Genomic DNA, 18,351 nt, shown 5'->3' on the forward strand with positions numbered 1-18,351 from the left:
CTTTGCTTGTTTTTCAACTCACTAGTCTATGCTCAGATATATTAACATCGGGGCTCTTTTTCTAAACTGTGATACATTTTTGCACAGTAATAGCAAATATTAGCACATGTTAAGGATGATAGCTGTGTGGTGTCTGTTGGGGGCATACTCAGCATATATTCTGCAGTTACCACACTGGAAAGTTCTTTATGGTATGTTAAGGTGATTCACAATTAGCTTGAGATGAGACATGATAGAGGTATATAAAATAATGAGTGGAGTGGAACAGGTGGATGTGAAGCGTCTGTTCATGCTTTCCAAAAATACTAGGACTAGGGGGCATGCGATGAAACTACAGTGTAGTAAATTTAAAACAAATAGGAGAAAATATTTCTTCACCCAACGCATAATTAAACTCTGGAATTCGTTGCCGGAGAACGTAGTGAAGGCGGTTAGCTTAGCAGAGTTCAAAAAGGGGTTGGACGGTTTTCTAAAGGACAAGTCCATAGACCGCTACTAAATGGACTTGGGAAAAATCCACAATTTAGGGAATAACTTGTATAAAATTTTTGTACGTTTGGGTAGCTTGCCAGGTGCCCTTGACCTGGATTGGCTGCTGTCGTGGACAGGATGCCTGGGCTCGATGGACCTTTGGTCTCTTCCCAGTATGGTTACGTATGTACTTATGTAAAGGGCCCTGCGCTAGTGGTGGGGGGCGTTTTTGCTGCTCGCTGAGGCCCTTTTTATCACAGTGAATAAAAAGGCCAAAAAAAGATATGGCCATATGTCAAGCCCCCTCCCTGCCCATCTTCAAATCCTTACTCAAAGCCTACCTCTTCGATGTCGCCTTCGGCACATTACCACTATACCTCCATTGAAGAAATCTAGACTACCCCAACTTGACATTTCGTTCTTTAGATTGTAAGCTCCTTTGAGCAGTGACTGTCCTTCTTTGTTAAACTGTACAGCGCTGCGTAACCCTAGTAGCGCTCTAGAAATGTTAAGTAGTAGTAGTAGCCATGTGATAAGATTGCTCTTACTGCATGGCCATGTGGGGGGAGCACTTGCCGCCACCCACTGAGGTGGCGGTAAGGGCTCCTGCGCTAACCCAGTGTTAGCCGGATAGCATGTGGCGCTGCCTGATTACCATCGGGTAACCCTCTGTGGAAATATTTTGAATATTTCCACTAGCGTTGGAAATGCTGCATGCTGGGGGTGGATCTACCGCCGGCGCTCGCGTTGGGCCGGTGGTAGCTCCAGATTAGTGTGCACTAAGCAAAAGGGCCCCTTAATGCTTCCATGCTAACTGCACAAATGAAAGCACATAATAAGTACCATGTGCTAACTGCAGTGTCTAGTCCCATTCTCCGCCTATACTCCACCCAATTTCTGCCCCCTAACCCAGCATGCAGATAACGCACAAATTAGTGTGCATTGTCATGCCAGCATGTTAACAGCACATACTAATTCACGTGTTAACTGCTTAATGTTACTGTTTAATACAGTAAACTAAAGCAGAGGCTGCTTCATCCTTAATCACTTTCAGAGATCTCCTGCCATGCTAGCATAAGCCTCACTTTTAATGCAATGCATAGCTTCTGTGCTCAGGTAGCCAGAAGTGATACCCTCCAGAACTTCTGCTCTCTTATGGAACTTCAAGCATGCCAAGTAAAGAATCTGAGGCTAGACCTACACAAGAGCCAGTACAAACTTTGGCAACACATGTAAAATTGTCATGCCAATGAAATCCAAATTGGTGGCCTGCCTTCTGCTGACAAACACTACCCACCGACAGGTGGCCTGTATACAATATTGTATTGCTGTGAATTCAGATTCACAAATCTTAACGTACATATTTTGGAGCCTGGGAACTACTGGTATGTGTCATGTGTACATCACAATGAAAAGATATCCCATATGGTCTTTAGGGCTTGGAGGTTACTGCATCCTCACATTAGAAGTGTCCTTAATTTGTACTGACACTGCCTCCAGGATAATGCATGTCTCTTCTGGTTAAGTGAAGTGACTGAGCACTCCGGCATCCAAACTGCTTGCTGAAAGTCCACTCTAGAAGAAAATTTGCAATAGCTAGGACCGATTTCTTATTTCAACCAGTAATTTAGATTAGTTTTTTTTTCTTCCACTGATGGAATTTCATTAGAGTGTGTGGGCAAAGCGCATGTAGACATGTAGATTATAAAAATATATAGTTGTAAATGTCTATGCCTGCAATGTAGACACAATTTGTACCACTTATGCTATTATTTTTAGGGCTACAAGACAATCGCAGTTAACTTTGTGATTAACGCATTAATTATTAATCATGACTAAAAATTTAAATCATGTTGCAGCATCTCCTCTCTCCTCTAATCATCTCTTCCACTCCCAACCCCTATTCTCAGCGTGATCCAGCTTCTTTTCTTCACCCACGATTCAACATCACCCCCCCCCCCACTCCAGTCTACCTTATGATGGTCTTCTATTGGTCCCCAGCAGTGGCAGCATTGTATATACGCTGCCTGTGGCCTGCTCTGAAGCTTTCCCTCTGACCTATCCTGCCCATGCAGAAACAGGATGTTGCAGGAGGCAGGACAGACCAGAAGGAAAACTTCAGAGCAGGTCACAGGCAGCGTATATTTAAACTCTGGAATTCATTGCCAGAGAATGTAGTAAAAACAGTTAGCGGGGTTTAAAAAAAGATTTGGATAGCTTCCTAAAAGAAAAGTCCATAAGCCATTATTAAAATGGACTTTGGGAAAATCCACAGATTATTTCTAGGATAAGCAGCATAAAATGTATTATATTGTTTTGGGATCTTGCCAGGTACTTGTAACTTGGATTGGCCACTGTTGGAAACAGTGGAAGAGAGGAACGTTATCTGTCCTTTAGGGAAGGGGGATGCAATTTGATATACTGCCTTTCTGTGGTTACAGTCAAAGCAGTTTACATATCATACAGGTATTTATTTTGTACCCGAGGAATGGAGGGTTAAGTGACTTGTCCAGAGTCACAAGGAGCTTAAGTGGAAAATAAATAAAATAAATACAGTACCTTTAATTGTGTGATTAATCGTGATTAAAAATTTTAAGTGAAATGTAGCCCTAATTATTTTATCAAGACAAGTAGGTGCCTACTTTTCTTTGTAAAATTGACTTAAATAGGCACCTGAAAACAGGCTTTCACTAGATGCCTCATTGTAAAATGACCCTTGGCATGTGTATATGCAGTCATGCAATTTTCTAAAAAAAAAAAAAAAAAACCTTTTCTGTTTGTAAAACATTCTTTACAGGTGAAAATCCTCTCATCCACATTTTCCCCAGCATTAATATACCCATTGTTGATCAAGGGTGAGAGGGATTTCCTTTTACCACCCACTACTCACTTGCAAAAATTATGCGCTCATCAGTAATTGACCTGAAAAAAAAAGAGAGATTTTGGCATCTGTAACAAGCAAACCTTTTCCCAATAACTTTCCACATTATCACTTACAAAATTGTTACTATTTGAATTCATTTTCTGTTTAGTAAACTACAGCAGACAGCATTTCCCACAGAAATGGAATTGTTATTAAACAGAAACTGCTAATGTATTGATCATATGTACATTTTTTAAATGTATCACTTGTGTTTTCCAGTTTGCTGTATTAAATAGTGATGACATCCAGTGGCCAGTTAGTGTATTTGCAGCCATATGTTGGCCAGAGGTTTTAGAGTTATACAAAGTTGTTCATCCCAAACGGTGAACACATTTTTGTTGTTAAGCATGGTAATCTTCCTTTGCTTTGTGATGCCATTCTGAGCACTGCCCTCAAATTCTGATAAAGTGTAAATGTGTGACTACTTTGGAGGGCATACTAAGAACATGCAATACTGGGTCAGACCAATGGTCCATCTAGCCCAGTATCCTGCTTCCAACAGTGACCAATCCAGGTCACAAGTACCTGGCAGAATCCCAAATAGTAGCAAGATTCTGGAATCCCAAAGGGTATCAACATTCCAGGCTACCGATTCCAGGGACAGCAGTGGCTTCTCCCATGTCTATCTCAATAACAGACTATGGACTTTTCCTCCAGGAACTTGTCCAAATATTTTTTTTAACCCAGATACGCTAACTGCTTTTACCACATCCTCCGACAATCAGTTCTAGAGCTGTAATCTGTTCTTCCAAGTTAGTCATCTCAGGTTTTACCTGTGTTTCTCAGGGTTCCCTTGAGACCTTACAATTTTGCCTGGCCTCATCTACACCTCTGCATTTCTTAGTACTCTATCACCCTCCTCCGCCTACAGCTTTCTCTTTCCAGTTACTTCAAACACTGCTTACTGACTTTTTTTTACCTCCCACGCCCGTTTACTTGTACTCGGGGACAACATTCATGTTGACGACCATACTTCCCCTTTTACCCCTGAGCTTCTTAAACTTTTCTCTGATCTGGGCCTGGCCCAGCATGTAGATCAACCCACTCATCGGTGAGGACACATTTTGGATCTGATCCTCTCTTCATCCAATTCTACTCCTTCTGTCAGTGCTGTCTCTGTTCTACCCTTTCCATGGTCTGATCATTCTTTCATTTCCATTACCTATGTCCCTTTCCATAGGGACACCAGCCATCTTTCTCCAGAATTCCTTCTGGCTTGCTGCTCTATTTACCCTTTCATCTTTTACCACACTTCCTCTAGATGATTAAGTGGATTCTTGGAAATCTGAACTACATTCTGCTTTTGACACTCAAGCACCATTAACCGTCTGTAACCCTAACACCCCACAAAAGCCTCATGCGGTTTGGTACACAGCAGATCTGCGACAACAAAAGCAACCGCCAACCATACCACTCAAGAGTACATTCCTACAAAATTTCACTATTGTCGCACAAGAAGGATTACTACTCTAAACAAATTTCCAGTACTGCAATGTAGGCAAAGCTATATCAAATTCTCCAATCACTTACTACCTTCAACATTCCACAGGAACCTTCTCAGAATATCCCAGATGCTCATTCACAGGCAAATTTTTTGGAGACAAAGTCTTGCAGCTATGTGCATCTTTTGTAACATCTACACTGTCAGCTTCAGCTGTTCAGTCTTTCCTACATTGACAATCTAGGCTACTGCTGCATCTACATCTTCTATCTTCACTAACAAATTATCTTCTTTTAGCCTACTATCCCAATCAGAGCTTGGTAGGCTTGTTCAATCTATGAAACCAACTACAGCACCACACGACCCTCTCACATCTAGCCTGGTTAAGTGCTTCTTACCTGCATTCCTCCCCTACATCTACTCCATGTTTTTCCTTTGTACGTGAACAGTACTGGATGGTTGGAAAACCACGTACATTCACCCCAAGATAAAAGTCCAGACCTATTCCCTCGTGGACCCAGCCAGTTACTGTCCCATTGCTAATCTCCCATTTTTGGCCAAACTCACTGAGACGATAGTACACCAACAAACTACAGAGCTTGTCTCCCACAACCAGATTCTGCATCCTCACCAAACTGGCTTTCATTCCCACCACAACTCTAAAACTGCTGTTCTTGGTTTAATAACCTACATCGTTTCCCATCTTGATAAGTTTCACTCTGTTCTCTTTCTTTCACTTGACCTCTCAGTAGATCACCCACTCTTATTTTGTCGCCTCCACCAGGCAGGGCTCTATGGCACAACCTATGCCTGGTTCAGCTCTTATTTAGCCCACCGCTCTTACATTGTACAGTCTTCAAACTCTCAACCGGCCCCATTCAGCCTCTCCTCCGGTGTACCACATGGTTCTATCCTATCCCCCTTATTCTTCAACATCTTCCTAGAACCCCTTTTAACTTTAACACATTCTCATGGGTTCACCACCTTTGTTTACGCTGATGACATCCAACTCTTATATCCTCTTTATTTATTTATTATTAGGATTTATTTACCACCTTTTTGAAGGAGTTCACTCAAGGCGATGTACAGTAAGAATAGATCAAACATGAGCAATAGGCAATTACAGCAGTAAAAATATTCAAAAACAATACAAAGTATGGCATGGTATACTACTTGCAATGACTACACAATACGTAATAGAACATTATAATTGGTAGTGAAGGGTAAGGCAAAGTTGTAACATATAGAAAGGTAAAAAAGTAGGAAGAATTAGAAAGTAAGGTGACTGATTTGAAGAAAATTGCACATGGAGGAGTGGATAAACATGTCCCGCTGATCCTTTGAACTTACTTGAAATTTCACTCTTTAATTCAAAGCTCACATAGATAACTGACTGGTTCCTAGAAAACAAACTGATCCTCAGTCCTAAGAAGTCTAAGCTGCTCCTCTTTCGTGGTCATGATGATGCTGTTTTGGCCTCACTCATATTCCTCTCTGTTGTTCCAATCCCTCAAGTCCCCTAGGTGCGTATTCTCGGAGTCATCCTTGACAATTCCTTATCCTTTCAGCAGCAACTGTCTGCTGTCATTTGCCGGTCATTCTACAACCTAATGCCCCATTTGCTATCTACTCCAACCATCTGTGCTCACAGTCCTCATTCACTCTTTAGTCCTCAGTCAACTTAATTACTGCAGCTCACTATATACAGTAAATCTCTGAAGTCCAAGGATCTCTACCACTTACAACTTATTCAGAACACAGCCATTAAATTAATACACGATGCTAGGAAGTATGACCATTTAATACCCCTTCTGCTATCCTCACACTGGTTACCTCTTCCTCAATGCATTATCTATAAACGTTTACTACAAGTCTTCAAAATTAAATCTACAGGAGATCCTGTCTTCTTAGCATGTCTCCTCCTCCCCTATGTCTTGCCCTTCGTTTGTTGTCCCCTCAGTTCGTGAAGTCACCCAGGCAAAAATAAGGTGCTGCATTTGACATTTCGTCCTTTAGATTGTAAGCTCCTTTGAGCAGGGACTGCCCTTCTTTGTTAAACTGTACAGCGCTGCGTAACCCTAGTAGCGCGCTAGAAAAGTTAAGTAGTAGTAATAATTTTCTCAGGGCAAAGCCCTGAACTCTGGAACCAACTTCCGGAATATCTCAGGACCCAAACAGCCCTGGAGTGCTTTAAAGTTGACATAAAAACCTATCTTTTCCAGGAGGCATTTCGCTGATTATCGCTACTGTAATTTTTGGACCCTCGGAGACTCCCTTACCTAGTATGTATTCCTCCCCCTTACTTTCCTTCTTGGCTGTCTGTTCTTTTTACTTTCTCTGCCCTCTCTCCTACTATGTAGTCTGTAAGCTGCCCAGCTGGCAGGCACTCCCGATGGGTGGGGTAGCAAGTTCTTAATACATTTGAAACTTGAAACTTTATTCTTTGAGTGAAAAGATATTTCCTCCTATTTGTTTTAAAAATATTTCCATGTAATTTCACTGAGTGTCCCCTGGTCTTTGTACTTTTTGAAAGAGTGAAGAATTGATTCACTTTTACCTGTTCTACTCCACTCAGGATTTTGTAAATCTCAATCATATCCCCCCTCAGCCGTCTATTTTCTGTTGCACCATAAGTCTGGAGCACTGTTGGGAGGAGGGTTGCTTCTGTGGGACTGTTTTTTTCATGGCTGCAAAGGAAAAACTTGAAGTCAACACGAAAAGAACTGATGAACTTCCCTGTATGTAGAGTTCTGATAGCTTGGTTAGTGCTGTACATATAGTAAATCACAGTGCTTTCCTTTAATTCAAATAGTGTGAGATGGACAGCTTCTTGGGGAAACAGAGGGAATACCTATGGCTGTGATCATAGTACTGCTGTAACAGGAAATACAGAGTGTACATCATTCTCCTTTTTTACTGTAGGCACCAAAGCAGTGACAGAGTATACAAATGGAGGCTATGACATTGGATCCCCTATTCCAGTGGAATACTTGGGCACGCTGTCAATCCTGAATCTTGTGGAAGAGCTGAGGATGGCATTAGAGATGCTTGAGAATCCAGAAGAGAGAGAAATCCTACGGAACCAAATACCAGGAGCCACATCCACGTGCATACTGGGATGGCTAGCAAGTAATCTGGTGAGTTTACTCTAATATTCATGGTTAAATCTCCTCCAAGTTTAATGAGAACATTCCAAGGAAGCCATCCTTTGTCATACTGTTAAAGGATTCAGCCTCAATAAGAACCATAGAAACTGCTTAAAGCAACTTCACCTGAAAACTTTGGATCCTTCGTTTTCTGTATTTGACCAGATATTGGCAATTAACTTGCATAGAAACTCCTTTTTCATAGATGATCCCAGGGAGGGAAAATAACACCGGCTTAAAGCTGGCATTATTTTTCCATGAACAATGCACCTTGTAAAGTTATTTGATTTGCATAAAAATAACATGCTTTGCATGCACTTGCTTCTCATTATTTTGTAATGCGCATAATGGTAAATGAATGCACAATTTTGCCTTATAAGGCACATTAAGAGGCAAATATTGTGTGTTATTCTCTTAATACAGGTTAGTAACTACCCTCCTTAATTGATTAGCGTTTATTCAAGATGATTAAGTGGCAGTAGTAGTGACAGAGCTCATCTTAGGATATTCATATGTTCACTTTTCATCAGTGGTAATCACTAATAACAAGGTAGCAAAATCATGGTGCTAGATTGTAATGCTGCTGTCTGTGAAAAGTATGAGCAGGATTATGAACAAAGGTATACAGCTGTAGTGCAGCATGGTTTTACTGTCTACCCATTCTGTGCACCAGGCCTGTGAGCCCTTGGGTGCTCCTAAGTGTGTGTAATCTCCTGCAAATAAATATGTGAACCGCTCCAGCATACGGATGATCAGAAGCAAACGCCGGCGCTAGAGGCTGTTAGTGCCATACTAGCGCCGGCGTTTGCTACCACTCCATGATCAGAGTCCCCGAGTGCGTGAAACAACGTGCTCGAGGGCTCTGAACGCAACTAGCATGCAAATGCATGCAAAACAGGGTTAAACCTATTCATCACCAATGATCAGCAACCAGCGCACCAAAGATTGGGTCGCCGGCTGCGGCAAACCCTACGCCAGCTCCAAGCTGGCATTAGAGTTTGCAGACTTTTGGGGAGGAATGGTGAGCCCTGTCCAGCATGCATTTTCATGCTAGCAGGCCCCCATTACCCCAATTAAGCAACCCCCCAGAACCAAGGACCCCCTGGAATCGAAGACCCTCCTGCTGCCCCCCAACAATCCCCCCCTCAGGTTCAAGGAGGGCTGGATATCCGGTGGGTTTCCAGCCCCCCCTAACTCAGCATTTCTAAAAGGTCCCTGGTGTTCCCCCCCCCCCCCCCCGACATAGTTCAAGGAGGGCTGGAAATCCAATGGGTCTCCAACCCCACAACCCCCTAGCATTAACAAGGGTCCCTGGTGGTCCAGTGTCAATCCCCCTACCCCCACCACCCCCTACCTTGAGTTGGAGGAGGGAGGTAGCCTGCCTCCCTCCTCTTCATTCAACGCCGACACCACCTGCAAAATGGCGGCGCACAGCCCTGCCTAGTGTATCCTGGGATGCGCTGGGCAGGGCTTCACACCATATTCATTAAAATGAGTGTGCTGGACATGAGGGGAAGAGAGAGCAGAGCTGGCAATGCAATGGCACCACAGACCAGCCCTGGACAAAGGCTTCAGCTGGTGGGAGTTGGGGACCCCCACCAGCCAAGGTATGTTCAGCAGCGATGCTTCAGATGATGGGGTTTGGGAACCCACTCCAGCCAAGATATGTACAGCGGCGGCAGAGGGGGAGCAGCAGGGTGGTGGATCAAAATGTGCCCCCCCCCCACTTTGGGCTCTGGCCCCCTCCCACCTCGAGGTCTGGCTATGCCCCTGCAGTTGGGTACAGTAGGTTTTTGGCAGGGTTTAGAGGACTCATTGTACAATATAACAGTGAGATGTGTACCTGGGATCTTTTGTGTGAAGTCCACTGCAGTGCCCCCTAGGTTGCCCCTACTTTGCTGAGATATCTATGTGGCCAGTCTACTAAGAATGCTTCCCCCTCCCCCCCCCCCCCCCCCCCCCCCCCAATTCATCCCAATGGCTTGGTTTTGTGCATTTTTTCCTTTGGATATTTTTTTTTTCAAAAATGATCCAAAAAGATAGACGCACTGAGCACAAAAACATCTAGCAAATGACCATTTTTGAAACAAAGATAGACATTTTTCTGGTTTGAAAATCACTATGTTTGCCACTTGATTTTTGGACATTTTCAGCAAAACATTCAAAATTGGATTTAGATATCATATCGAAAATGCCCCTCAAGAGGAACTAAGTGAAATAACCCTTTTCACGAATTTTGAGGTAGCATTAGATACCACAGAGCTTAGCACAATGCCCCCTGTTTCACTGGTCCAAGAAACAACAAGGTGAACAGTTTACAAGATCCAATATGGGTAGCAAGAAAAAGAAAAGACCATATGAAATTTGAGGCTTTATTCAATACTTTAGCTTCCAGGTTTTATATGTACACTCCTGACATGGCCAAGTTTCGCTAAAGGGGCTGCTTCAGGGGTGAAACATGGGGCTGGAGCTAAAGTAGTGAATAAAGTCTGCAAATTTCATTTGGCCTGCTCTTTTTCTTGCTATCCTGTTTCACTGGTCGTTGATAATTGTGACCCGCTTTGATTCCTATGGATATAAGCAGGATATACAGTAAGTGTTGGAATTGGATGGAATGGAAATGATTAAGTGCTGGCACTTGCACATGCCTTGAACAGGCGCAAAAGTGTTTTAATATCTTGTACATGTTTTCCATTGTAAAATTTGTGTTACAAGACATACGAGGAGAGACTTACTAACCTGAACATGTATACCCTGGAGGAAAGGAGAAACAGGGGTGATATGATACAGATATTTGAAAGGTATTAATCCGCAAACAAACCTTTTCCGGAGACGGGAAGGCTGTAGAACTAGGGGGGCAGACTCAGGAAAAATGTCAGGAAGTATGTTTTCATGGAGAGGGCGGTGGATACTTGGAATGCCCTCCCACGGGAGGTGGTGGAGATGAAAACTATAATGGAATTCAAAAGTGCATGGGATAAACCCAAAGGAATCCTGTTCGGAAGGAATGGATTCACAGAAGCTTAGCGGAGATTGGGTGGCAAGACGGGTAACTGGGAAGCAAAGCTAGTGCTGGGCAGACATCTACGGTCTGTGCCCTGAAAACGGCAAGGACAAATCAAGAAGGTCAGGTATACATATAAAGTAGCTCATACAATGAGTTTATCTTGGGCGAACTGGATGGACCGTACAGGTCTTTATCTGCCGTCATCTACTATGTTACTATGTTACTGTGTTACCATGTAAAATGGGAATGATAGAATCAATATTCAGCCAGCGGCACTCAGCGTTTTGCTGACAGCTGCCGGTGTTAAGCCTGGAAATTCAATGCCGGCCCATGTCCAGGTTCTGGCATTGAATTTCTGGGTTTACAGAGCTGGCTACACCATAGCCAGTTAAGTGCGATATTCAGCATTGAACTGGCTATGGGGCACCTCTTAAATATAGGACTGACTTGTATGGGATCTTATTTGTGCAGTGACCTTAGCCAATTATGTGCAGAATATCAGCACTTAAATGGCCAACTACTGACTGCACCCCCGGAAAGCCCCCAAAATATCCTGTTTTGAGATAGATGCTAACTGGGCATTTTCAGCAGCACTAACCAGTGAAGTACCACTGAAAATGACCGGTTAGCCCCAAACAAGTGATTTAACTGGCCAGGAACTGTTTCTGGCTAGTTAAATTGCTTTGAATATCAACCCCCACATATATAATTTTTGACCCATCCAAACCATGCTCCCTTGAAATTTTCGTGTCCTGTAGCATCTAGAAAAAGATCTGGGTTTCATTGTAGACAGTACACTGAAATCTTCTGCCCAGTGTGTCGGCGGCCAAAAAAGCAAACAGGATGCTAGGAATCAGTGGCGTTCCTAGGGGGGCTGGCACCCGGGGCGGATCGCCAATTCGCCCCGCCCCCCGGGTGCAGCGCCCCCCCCCCAGCGAAAGGACACCCCCGCGAAAGAACCCCCCCCGCCGGGTGCACGCTGCCGGGGGGGGGGGGGGGGGGGTGCCGCGCGCGCCTGCCTGCCCTCCGTTGTTCCATGCTTCTTCAGGTTCCGGGGCAGAGAAGAAGCATGGAACAACGGAGGGCAGACGTGCGCGGCACCCCCCCCGGCGGCGTGCACCCGGGGCGGACCTCCCCCACCGCCCCCCCCCCTAGGAACGCCACTGCTAGGAATTATTAGGAAAGGGATGCCGTCATCTACTATGTTACCTCCAGGATACCAGGTGTTAACCCCCCCCCCCCCCCCAAGATGAATTGGGTGATCCAGGGTATGTTTACTTGTCACTATTTCCTGCCTGCCTGCCTTCCCTCCCTTTCCCTGCCCTGCCTACTTCTGGTTCCCTTCCCTTCCATCCTCCTCTGGTCCTCTCTTTTGCCCTTTGGCTATCTCTGTCCTGCTGAGAATGACTTGGTATGTTTGCTTTACCCTCTTTCCTATTAAATTTTGTAGTTCCTTTCTACGCTGTTATTTGTATGTTTTTTATTGGATTGTAAACTGCCCAGTTCTGTGAGTCAGCTTGGGTGATATAGCAAGTTTTAATAAACTATAAACTATTTCAGATGTGCATAGCAAGGCAGAATTCATGGCATTGAGATTTAACAGTGAACGTAATACATTTTTTGATTAGCTTTCAAAGGTAACCCTTCTCCTTCAGATCAGATTTAGCAGTGGAATAGAAGGGCATGAATACCAACAACTTGCCTATAGAGTGAAGTTTGGGAAGGGGGCGTATGAGTAAAGGGATAATGAGGTGCTGCAGAGTGACTGCATTTGAAGGCAAGGACTAGCAGTTTGCATTATGTGGCATTGGTATCATTCAGAAGTTTTGTATATTACCTTCCCAGTATCCGCTCAATACTGCAGGCTCTAATGTCCTAAGAGGATAATTTTAGGAATAATTTTTTGTATGCAAACTCCGCTGGACCTCTTATAAAATTACCCTCATCCAGTGGCAGCCCTACCATTAGGCCACCTGAGGTGGGGGCCACAGATGGCACACTCCAGGAGTGGCAATCTCCCCTCCTTCCTCAACCCTTTACCTTATTTGTTTCTTTTTCAAAAGAAGGCAGTGACAGGGATTCCCATAGGCTGCCCTGCCGCCGGCACTGGCCTCTTCTCCCACTGCGGCCCGCCTGTTCACATAACTTACTGTTTCCTCAGAGGCAGGACGCAGTAGCGAAGAGGCCGTTGCCAGTGGCAGGGCAGCCTATGGGAATCGCTGCTGCCTTTTGGGAAAAAAATAAGTTAAACACTAGAATGGGGGAGATGTTAGACCAGGGGTGGGGGTGGTCAGCATCTCATCCCTGCCTTAGGCGGCAGATTGCCTTGGGCTACCCCTGCCCCCATCTATAAGTATTTGCATTGACAAGAAGGCAGCCCAACCGTGACCTTCCCCTGCTGCCCCCACAAGCGCAGGGCTTCTTTCCTCCCGACTGAGCTCCCGGCAGCCCTCCCGACTCAGCTCCCCGACCGGCAGCCCTCCTCCTCCTCTCCGTTCCTCTCCCCCCCATTGTGCGTGTGTGTGTTTTACCTTCCGTGGCAGCGACGTCAATGAAGAAGGCACTGTGGGCTCACCTCTGACTCCAGCTTCTTCTTGCCCTCTTCACACAGTGTCCCGCCTTCTGCGATGATGCATTTCTTGTTTCCGTGAGGGCGGGATACTGTGTGAAGAGGGCAGGGAGAAGCTGGAGTTGGAGGCGAGCCCGCAGTGCCTTCTTCTTTACTGATGTCGCTGCCATGGACAGTAGGGTTAAACGCTTGGGGGGGGGGGGGGCTGTCGGGGAGCTGAGGGAGGGCAGGGAGAATCGCTTGACATGGAGGGGAGGGGGAGAGAACAGATCGCTGGAGAGGAGGGGAGGGGGAGAGAACAGATCGCTGGAGAGGAGGGGAGGGCAGGGGGAGAGAACAGATCGCTGGAGAGGAGGGGAGGGCAGGGAGAGAGAACAGATCGCTGGACATGGAGAGAAGGGGAGGGCAAGGGGAGAGAACAGATTGCTGAAGAGAAGGGGAGGGCAGGGGAGAGAAGGGGAGGGCAGGGGGAGAGAAGGGGGGGCAGGGGGAGAGAAGAGATCGCTGGAGAGGTGGGGAGGGCAGGGGAGAGAGGAGAATTGCTGGCCATGGATGGATGGAGGGGAGGGCAGGGGAGCGAGGAGAATTCCTGGACATGGATGGATGGATGGATGGAGGGGGCAGGGGAGAGGGGAAATTTGCTGGATATGGATGGATGGATGGAGGACAGGGGAGAATGGAGAGTTGTTGGACATGGATGGAGGGGAGGGAAGTCAGGAAGGAGATGCACATGGATGGAGGGGAGGGGAGGAAAGGGAGGAGAAATGCTGGACATGAATGGACTTGAGGACAGGGAAGAAATGTTGGACAAGGATGGAGGGAAGGAAAGACAAAGGAAGGAGATGCATATGGATGGAGTGGAAGGGAGAGAGGAGAAATGCTGGTCATGGATGGAAGGGAGGGAAGACTGAGGAAGTAGATGCACATGGATGGAGGGGAGGGGAGTGAGGAGAAATGCTGGATATGGATGGAGGGGAATTGCTGAATTTAAGGGCTGGATTGGAACACTTTGAGGGCAGATGTTGAAACTGGAGAAAGGATAGGGACAGGGCTACAGATGGTAGACAGGATGCATAAGGACACAGAAGGATGGTGGACATGGTGAGAGAAAAAATATGAAATGAAAAGAAGACACTGATAAAACAGAAGACACTGGGACCAAAGCTAATAGAAAAACTAAGTGTTCAGACAGCAAAGGTAGAAAACATTTTTTTATTCAGAATTTATTAATTGGAATATGTCAGCTTTTGGAAATGTGCATCTGTGATATTTTGCATGCAAGTTTCAATTTTTCTAGTATTGCTGCATGCTGAGTCTGACTTCTTGTGGTAACTTTCCAGTTCATTATTTTGCCTTCATATCTGTTGTGTCATGTGTTTTTCATGTGTGATCAAGATACAGTATTCTGCTAGCGTGCAGTATTTGCAGCCCTTTTTGTTTTTGTTTCACTAGGTTGTGTACTGGTGTTTTAGAGCCCGGTGTGATTATAGTGCTGCCTTTCCACGCATAAGGTTGTAGCTCATCCTGTCCTTGGAATTAGTGCTGTTATGGTTTGGTAAGGTTATGAGTGTGTTTTGCATAAGTTTGTGTTTTTCAGTGGAGAAATTGTGTGTTGGCCTTACTGAGGTGGCACCAAAACATCAGAAAGGGTGTAGAGCCTAAATCATGACACACTACCTCTTGAAGGATCTACATATGGTCATTAATAAAAGGAGCTCATTGTGAACACTATCCACCCTAAAAGGGTGTTTTGTGGCTCTACATGAGATTTGTGATATTATGATCCCTTGTTTCAAATTGTTGATGGTCTGCATTTTCCGTATGGGTGGTATATTGGTGTATTATGGTCTGCCCAGTGTAATATTTATGGTACAGTAAGGTTCTGAGTGTTTTTGCACAAAGTTGTTCATAGTGTTTTGCAGTTGAGCGATTGTGGTTAGTATATGCTTTGAGCAAGCACTTTATTCTTGGACATATGATACATATCTAATATCTAAATTTAATAAAAGATATTAATTGTGACTATTTTATTTTTACTTATATTTTTCTGTGTGTTGTCAGACAATTATGGATGTAAGCTCCGCCCCTGGCCCCACCCCTAACCCTTTAGCCTCCCCAAACAGTTGGGCCACCGACTGTCTCTGAGGTTGTCCTTTGCCTCTGTTGCTTTTTGCACTTACCCTTGAACATTTTGCGGAGGGCATTAGGCAATCCTGGATAGATTGTGAGCCCACTACGGACAGAGAAAGCACCTGTAAATAATATGTAAACTGCTTTGGTTGTACCACAGACAGGGAGTATATCAAATGCATGCCCCATTCCCTTATCCATCCATGGGTGAAGTATGGGTGGAACATATTTACATATAATTTACAGAATATACTGTAAGTTACATGCATATGACTAGAATTTAGACATATACACCTATACTAGCTCTATGGCTGGCATCAATACTCGAGCCTAACTTATAAGTGCACATTTTTGTTGTTACACTATTATCCTGTAAAGGAAAGCAAGCTTCTCTTTATAGAATCAGCTCCAATCACTGTAGACGCCCTCTAGAGGCCCCTTTATAGAATTTCCTTCTAAATGACAAATGTATGTGTCGTTTATTTGCCCTTAGCACACATTTTAGCAGCGTAAAGCAAGCAAAATAATATTGAGATACAAAGAATGCAAATGCGAACTGAATATCACACATCTTGTGTTTGACCTCACAAGCTTGGTTATTCTTGGAAAGATAACGCCAGCTTGTAGAAAGATAACATCAGCTGTGAACTAGCATTATCTTTCCTCTCCACTAATGCACGGGCTGATACTCCTGGGGAGACATTTAAATGGGTCTTTGACTTAAAACAAACCCTCTCCACTCCCAAAGGCCTGATAATGTATCCTCCACCTCATGATCCCTCCCTGTCACATACCAGGGGGATACCCCTGATGTCTAGTGGGTGGGGGCAGGAGTGATCCTCAGTCACTCCTGCCCTGTCCACTCCCACCTCTCACTCCTAGCAATAGTCTCACGGTATTACCACTAGGGATGAGACTGCCAAATACAGTTTGTTCCATAGACACCTCTGCACATTTATAAATGTGGAGAGGAGCATTTGCTTCTGACCCTGCTGTAATTTTCCTTAACCTAAAGATAAATGATGACTTTGCTGAGAATAACAGATGATTTATTCCCTTAGAATACCAGAGAAGTGGCAACATTCCTTTCACTGTTGTCAGGGAAAGCAACCACCAGCATAGTTCAGGCAAGTTCATTCCAGAGAGAGCCTAGTTAGTATAATGTGATCCACAAGTGGGATAAATCTAGACTTGTCTGCACCTGCTGGAGGAGTTTGGCTTTCATGTAGACATGGAAATGTGGCCCTGATGTGCTTTTCATAAGCCAGGTTTACATAACAAGTGGTAAAGTGTACTGCTACTGTAATTCCACTTACAGTTCCAAATTATGCATATTTTACTTGCTTTTGGGATTAAATGTAGGCTACTGAGATAAGTATTTACTATATTAAATTACTTGCTTCAACATGGTCTCTTCCCCAAGCAAAACGGCAACATCCTACTTGTTCTGTCCTCCGACAGCCTCGCACTAGTTTATAACGTGATCCTAAAATGTGTGTAATGCCTTTACTGTTATTCTCAGTCCCAAGGACTATCATTGCTGCAGTTTCCCCACTGGAAAAATACATGAGCAATGCACTGTGGGTAATGTAGTTCACAGGCAGTGCAACCACAGTTGTTTGGCTGTGTAAGAACTGCTATCACTGGTTGTGAGGCTGCTCAGACCTTCTCTCTCTCCCTCTCTCTCTGCCAAGCTTGGCTCTTTTGTCTTCCTGTTCAGTCTTACTATCTGTCCTCAGAGGTCAGCCAGGTATGACCTTTCCCTCCTATCTCTAGGACTACCCCTTGCTATCCGATAGCAGGCTCTGTCCCCATTGGTCTCTATCTGCTCTTCCCTGTGTGAAGCCCCACCACTTCTTTGTCCTTTCAGCCACGTGGGGCTTCTTCCTCCATTATAGCCAGGGACATGGAGCCAACACCATCTCGCTCCAGACAGCTCTGTCCTGCTGAAAATCCCTGTAACGAACCTGGATTTTTTACCCTGTAAATATCTTCTTCCAAATGAGATATCGCACATTGCAGTCACCCAGCTTTGGACTATTTCTACCTGTTCAACTACTTTCCCCTCCCCCTGCAATATAACTACCTCTCTTCAGATCTCCACCTCCCACAGCCTCCAGATTAAGAAGTCTCTGTATCCTGAACATCTATCTGTGAGTAAATTATCTGTGATTTATTCAATAAAAGAGACTTTATAAAATAATAGAGACTTCAGGTGATTGCTGCGCCAGGGTTATGCTCCATGATATTGGGGCTTCTAATTACCAAGCTCCAAGAGTCATGACACTACTCACCCCTACCGCCCAGTAACATCCATCCCACTGGTAGTCAAATTGATGGAACACATAGTAAACAAACAACTCAATGACTATATAAACAAATTCACAATACTACACGAATCACAATCAGGATTTCGCCCCCTACACAGCACTAAAACAGTACTAATTACTCTCCTAGCCAAATTCAAGCAGGAAATAGCAACAAACAAAAGCATACTACTCCTCCAATTCGACATGTCCGTGCGTTTGACATGGTAACCCATAAAATACTACTAAGAGGCATATTTTCAAAGCACTTAGCCTCCCAAAGTTCCATAGAAACCTATGGAACTTAGCCTCCCAAAGTGCTTTGAAAATATGCCTCTAAGACTCCTAGACTACTTTG

General features: G+C 44.6%; 1 protein-coding gene across 1 annotated transcript in view; it reads left to right on the plus strand.

Moving 5' to 3' along the window:
- PPFIBP2 (PPFIA binding protein 2) overlaps positions 1-18,351 on the plus strand; it is a 310,354-nt gene that overhangs the window by 82,625 nt on the left and 209,378 nt on the right. The window contains 1 exon segment of the mRNA XM_030200947.1: positions 7,758-7,972. Within this exon segment, the coding sequence (XP_030056807.1) occupies positions 7,758-7,972 (215 nt within the window).

This window comes from Microcaecilia unicolor, chromosome 4 (genome assembly GCF_901765095.1).
Source record: "Microcaecilia unicolor chromosome 4, aMicUni1.1, whole genome shotgun sequence".
NCBI lineage: Eukaryota > Metazoa > Chordata > Amphibia > Gymnophiona > Siphonopidae > Microcaecilia > Microcaecilia unicolor.